The sequence below is a fragment of the Gymnodraco acuticeps genome, unplaced genomic scaffold, assembly GCF_902827175.1.
Source record: "Gymnodraco acuticeps unplaced genomic scaffold, fGymAcu1.1, whole genome shotgun sequence".
Taxonomy (NCBI): Eukaryota; Metazoa; Chordata; class Actinopteri; order Perciformes; family Bathydraconidae; genus Gymnodraco; species Gymnodraco acuticeps.
Window position 1 is genome coordinate 4,392,111 of NW_022990295.1, and position 6,166 is coordinate 4,398,276.

Here is a 6,166-nt window from a genome sequence, read left to right on the forward strand (position 1 = left end):
GACAAAAATGTCAAGGCGAAAGCGCAAAAAACCACACGCATATTTTATTTACAACAGTACCCAAACACTGAAGCCTCTTCTCATAGACTTAGAATCAACATATCCCAAGCACTCCCAAGCATGAGGCCCACAAATCAGCAATGCATGACTGCGCCTGAGAGCTGCTCCTTGAGAATGCCGGCCCGCCTTATCGCTGCATCTCCCCTTCACAAAAGCAGATTGTCAGAGGCCAGCCTTTGATATATGTATGGGCTTGGTCACCAGGAATGTGGGAATAATACACTTCTCACTGACAGGCCCTATGATGTATGTGTACAATAGAGTAGTGCAGTGTGCACATGCCAACTAAAGTCTTTGGTCGTGCGAAGGCCGCGGGGGATAAGGCCTCCGACTGAACTGACATCTGACATATGGAGTCACTTGTGTTTGTGTTTAACGTACAGTAAAGCATCTTATCTCGGCCCTAAAAGCTCAATGTTGTTAGTGGATTGAGATGTTATACGTCTGGGATAAATCAGGAGCCATGTAGACCCAGGTCTCTCTAGGAGCAATTATTTATAACTCAGACAAAATTAGGTTTCTTTCTTTGAAAATGGCTATTTTCCACAAGCTAATCTGAGGCTATAACTTTGCACTGCCAGGTCATTAAGCATAACATAGGACACAGCCATATGTTTTACAAATTGTCGTTATTAACTCTATTTATGCTTTTGTGCATCCTCAGAGGAGACGCAGAGCCCCTTGCTGCCGGTGAACACCAACCAGCAGGAGTACTGTATAACCAGCGATGGAGACGTGCTGCTGGCCGGGGACTCCTGGAAGGCCAACGCCTGCACCAGCTGCACCTGCAACAACGGCACCATTCAGTGTTTCTCTCAGCACTGTCCCGCTGCCAACTGCAGGGTGCCTGTGTTACGCAAGGGCCAGTGCTGCCCACACTGTCTCGGTGAGTATTTAGGTGTGTCTCATTAAAGAGTCTTTGTTTCAGCCCACTAAAAATAAACATAATTTGGAATTCTAAAGGTAGTTTATGTAAGACTTCCACAAACTTAAAATGTTGTGCAATTCCAACCAGCCTTTTCTTTTACAATAAATGGTACCACTTTAACAAGGCACAGCCTGCTGTTAGGAAAGTTATAATTCAAAATGCTACATGTTAAAAAGAGGGTGTAACTGAGGCAATGCCTGTTTCCAGACTGAATGTGTATGTGTTTGTCCGTTAGACACAGCCACTCTGGCGCTGCATGGGCAAACACCATCATTCGTAACAACATTCCATGTGACATACACACACGGTCCACTCCAAGCAAAAACATTCCTCGGGCATCCGCACATTCACACGTGTTTCCTGTCCCCGGCTGAATCGGCCCGCGACACTCTCTCTGTGGCGGCACAGGAAGGCAAAGCTCCATGTCAGCTTTTCCTATAGAGGAAAACCTCGGCATAGGCTCCCATTGTTCAGCCTGATGTGACCGTTTCTCTGCCCTTTGTTTTTGTTATTCACCCTGTGGAAAACAGAGCTTTTTACGTAATGCCTCCACAAAGAGGTACAGTGGAAGTTAAGGGGACAATTCATATAAACACAGCTTATCAGTGAGACACCGGGGAGTTTATACACTCACGCACAGTTGGAAATGTTTGTCTAGAATGTCAGCGGCAATATTATTAATGGTTTTACTCCTTAACAGAAGCTACAACGTCAGTTCCGGTGATGTTGTCCACCAATAGCCCGAAGACAACAACCCCTACTACAGTGGAGAGTAGAGTGTGGATAACCACTGTCACTGTGCCACCCATCATTGCTTATACAGGTACCTGCTCATTGGATAACTCCACACTCCCTCCTCTGTATATTCCTTTTGATACACTGTATAGATGTAACCATATCCTAGTTATTGGTGCCATTGTTTGTACTCTCCCTGCCAATCCCTGCACATATTTCTGCTAATAAAGGGTGTTTGAGATGCCTTGATAAATGAGTGTAAATTATAGATTTCATAATTGTGCTTTGATGCTGAAATAAAACACTAGTGACAAATGGACATTGGCTAAACATGAGACACCAAGTGTTCATTTTTCATTGTTAGGTAATGAGCAGGGATTTTAGCCAAAGACATAATCTGTTCTCAATTTCAATTTTGTAATTTGTCCCACAGATGAGCCAGTTTTGGGCGAGAACTACCCCAGCCAAACAGAGATGGCTGTCATCTACCAATCAGCAGCCTGGATTCTTGCAGGTCTCCTCCTCGCCATCATCATCTTCCTCGTGGTGGCGTTACTCATCAACAAGAAAAAGAAGTGGGTGCAGATGTCCTGCTACAGTGCACCAAAGAAGGTGAGAAGTGTATCAGTCGATCACATAAATCGGCTTGTTTTGAAGGCTTAAAATGGTGCTAAATGACACAGGCTCCCTCGTTTAAATAACAGTGTTAATGTGCGGATGGGTCACAGGGAGTTTTCCTGTGATCTTCCAGCTTCTGCTACAACTAGTGCTAAAGCTGTTATGACATGTAGGATTAATGTAGTTTCCCCTCGCGCTGTACCTTAAAGTGGAACACGGTCATGTCTAACTTAAAATCTACGACTCTACCATGAAATTAGTTTGTGTCAGAAAATCGAAATTTGTCAGAGAGTATAATCTAAAGTATGAGTCATTCTAGGTTTAAAGTGGCCCCGATATGCTTATTTTCAGGTTTCAAAATGTGTATTTTGTGACTCTACTGTGTTTACATACTTTAATGTTCAAAAAGGTCTTTGTGTTTCTAATACTGCATGAGCCCAGTCTGCTCTGATTGGTTAGCTGGCCAGCTCTGTTGTGATTGATCATTCGCTTATAAATGTCCTGCACCTTAGCCAGTCACGTACAATGTGTTGAAGCGCTAGCCAATAGAAGAGTCGAGTGTAATGTAGTGATGTCACTATGTCGCAGAGTTAAACAAAGGTGGGGGGGAAAGAAACTCCCTCTGGAGGTAATTTTAACCTCTGCAGACCTTTAATAAAATACACACGACAGGGGTAAACCCCCAAAAACAAAAAGGGCCCCTTTTAAACTATACAGAGATTAAATTCATCCATGATGGAATCAATAAATGAAAATTCTATAAACTTAAACTAGTACATTTTCAAGAAATAACTCAGAAATTCAAAAGTTAAATTCTGTGTAAAAATGTAGTATTTTGGCAGTAGAACAGCTTTGAAAGGTTGGGCAACTCTTACAATGGCCCTTAACTACGTCATACAGGAGCCATTTCATGCAAGTCGGCAAAAATGAGTACATTTTCTTCTAGCTGTTAAGACCTGAATGATATCTTCAAACTAACAAGGGATTATGTTCTTTCACCTTTTTCTGCTAAGACGGTGATCCTCAAGAAGCACGTCAACAAGAACTCAGTGGTCTACATGGAGCCCTCCAAGGAGAACAAGTTTCAGAATGTGAAGAACGACTGTGGCATCATCCACTTCTCTCCAGAAATGAGCTCCACCTGTGGGGACAAGATGACCATCCCCAGGGCCAAGCTGAGCAACGACTGGCGCTAAAAGACAAAGAAACACCTCTGAAACTCTGCAGATCAGAGCTGTCCGACACCTCCCACTCTCTCTTACTGCTGTTTCCATGGTGATGAGTGCAACAGTGCACACACACCTTGGGTGCCGCTGCCACCGCCTTGTCTTTCCACCCTTTTGTCTGTGAAACTGAGGACGCTCTACAAGACAAAGCAAGTGGCCTATGCTTCTTTTCAATTTGTGTCCATATTCTTCTGTGTTTGGATCGTTGTGGTGGAGTGAGATGCTGGGAGGTGGATGGACATATGATGGACATATGATGGACATATAAAGGACACAGCCACTCCGGGCTTTAAAGCAGAGAGGGAGGCAGCCAGAGGCTCCTCCCTCACAATCAGACTTTGACTGTGAACATTGTAATATTAATGCTTATTATTGCCTCCTTAGAAACTGAAACTCTGAGGCAATAAGAGAAGCATTAAAAAGCTTTAGGAGAGGGGCTTGGGCTGTAGTTAGAAGGAAGGTTTTCGAGAATGATGCCCCCCCCCAGCAGTGCTTCATGGATGTAATAATTTTCCTCAACAGGGAGGCCAAAGGAACTGATAATCCAGTTGGATCAAATTGGGTTCAGCAGCCAAATCATAAAGTCAACAGGCTTTATATAGACCCACAGATCCAAACCCCCTGCTTTACAATGTGTGGTTTCCATCTTAGTTTTTGTATATTTCTACAGTATTTGTACTAGTTTTAGTGTTGTTCTTGGCCACCTCTCGTTTTTATTATGGGTGTCTCGGCGGGGCCAGATTGAAACCTTTCGAAGATGCCAGTCTAAACATTCCTGCGATCAATGTCAGGAAGGACACGCTTCCAAAATAATAGCCTTTGTTTCTACCTTCGTATGACCCGAGTCATTCCATTCATAAAACTACAAACCACAAATCTCAGAAAGGGAATTTGTGAACTCCTTCTGCAAAACGTGTCTGCAATACGGTAGCAAGTCGCCTTCATCTTTCCACTCTGTCTCATCCAGAAGGACTCAGTCGTACTTCATCATTATTAAAATTGCAAAGTGTAATGATGTTCATCCAGGAAGAATGTCATTTTATTGAGTGAATAGCGGTGCCAGACGCTTCATCTGGACCTATGAGGAATGTCTTTGATATCATGCCTCGCTTCACAGCTGTGTGGAGCTTCTGCTCACACCGAATGTTAGTGATGATTCATTTTAAAGCCTTAATTCTATAGCCTTAATGCATATCATTTCATTTAATGACTGTGTAAACCCATATCCAGGAACTTAAAAACGGTAATATATTCACCCATTATTAAGATGAGCAGATATTGTTGTACAGCGTCAGATGATTCCCATCATCTTCAAATACAAGTGAATGATGTGATGTGGAAGAGTGTAAGCGGAGCTCTCTAGTAACGCTACCCAAGGGTACACATTACAGAGCGTGTTAAAGAGACGTAGCACTTTCTTTGGAGCCAGTGTTTCTTTTCTTTTTTTTTTTTAGAAAGCTCCCTGCAGGATTCTTGTAGGGATAACATTCCTAATCAGGGATTTGATAGGCATATTAAGCCCTCGGAGATGTTAAACCACTCAAGTGAACACGCTGTTGCAGCTACAGGCTCTGTACCAATGTGATCAGAACGGGGAGAGGATAGAAACTGAGAAGCATTACGAAAACAAACCTTGGTTTCATAGGAAAAGGTTTTGGAGTTCTCAATCCTTTGCCAATTTCTCAACACAAAGACCTTTCTGATGCCAAAATTGGTTGGAGACCAATTTATATTGAAGTGTTTTAGTAACTCTGTAGATTTGTGTCTGTTTGAATCATGACCATGTGCTTTAAAAAGAAGAGGTGACTGTAAAAGCTTACGCAATTCTTTGTTCTTCTATGTGTAAAAAAAAAAGTAGTTTAAATTAGTAGGACAGAAGAGTACCTTATTTATTTTTTCACATAGCTTTATTTATTAATACTAAACTATAGTTTGAGATTGTCTTTTTTTTGGAAAATGAACTTTTGGTAGCCAAAGCTGCTGTACATTGTAGACTATTTACCATTTCTATCTGCTATATTCTATACAACCTTATTTATTTCACTGTTGCAAAACCTGTAAATGTTTCCTAGATGAACTGTAACATTTACACTTATTTTGAAAAATAAAAGTGTGAACCAAAGTGTCCCGTGCAAATGACATTTAGAGGAACAATCCCCAGCGATGTCAGTGCAGTGATGTCATTCAAGATGGCATCTGTTAGTGGTTCTTAACCTCACTCACATTCACATCTGGTGCTCGAGTTCTGTCCCAAATGGCTTTAAATCTGATCGTTCTCTTATCTCAGTAGCATTTGCAGATGTGTTTAGTGGCGGTAGGTTGTTTCTGAGGGGGTTCCTTTGAGATTTTAATGCAAGCGAAAAAGCAAGTAGCCCTCTCATCTAACCAATGGGCTAATAAAAGCCCGGAAAAGACATGCAGGCCTGGAAACCTGTATAATCCTCCGCAGACTGTGCTGTTGTTTTGACTTGTCCGTCCAAGCTTGCTCATAAACTTCAAGGTGAGGAAGCTTCTCCGGAAGGATCAATAAAGTAAACATTAGGGGTCAGTTTCCCAGGCCTTGAATATGTCAAATACGCAACACAAAGCCTTCAAACTC

General features: G+C 42.2%; 1 protein-coding gene across 2 annotated transcripts in view; it reads left to right on the forward strand.

The window, feature by feature from the left end:
* The window catches only part of crim1 (cysteine rich transmembrane BMP regulator 1 (chordin-like)), a 33,369-nt gene extending 27,680 nt beyond the window's left edge, over positions 1 to 5,689 (forward strand). For both annotated transcript variants that reach the window (XM_034222537.1, XM_034222538.1), the window contains 4 exons: positions 725 to 946; positions 1,689 to 1,811; positions 2,157 to 2,335; positions 3,355 to 5,689. In XM_034222537.1, coding sequence (XP_034078428.1) covers positions 725 to 946; positions 1,689 to 1,811; positions 2,157 to 2,335; positions 3,355 to 3,537 — 707 coding nt within the window. In that variant the 3' untranslated portion in view covers positions 3,538 to 5,689. The remainder of the gene's footprint in view (positions 1 to 724; positions 947 to 1,688; positions 1,812 to 2,156; positions 2,336 to 3,354) is intronic.
* Positions 5,690 to 6,166: the final 477 nt, after the last annotated feature.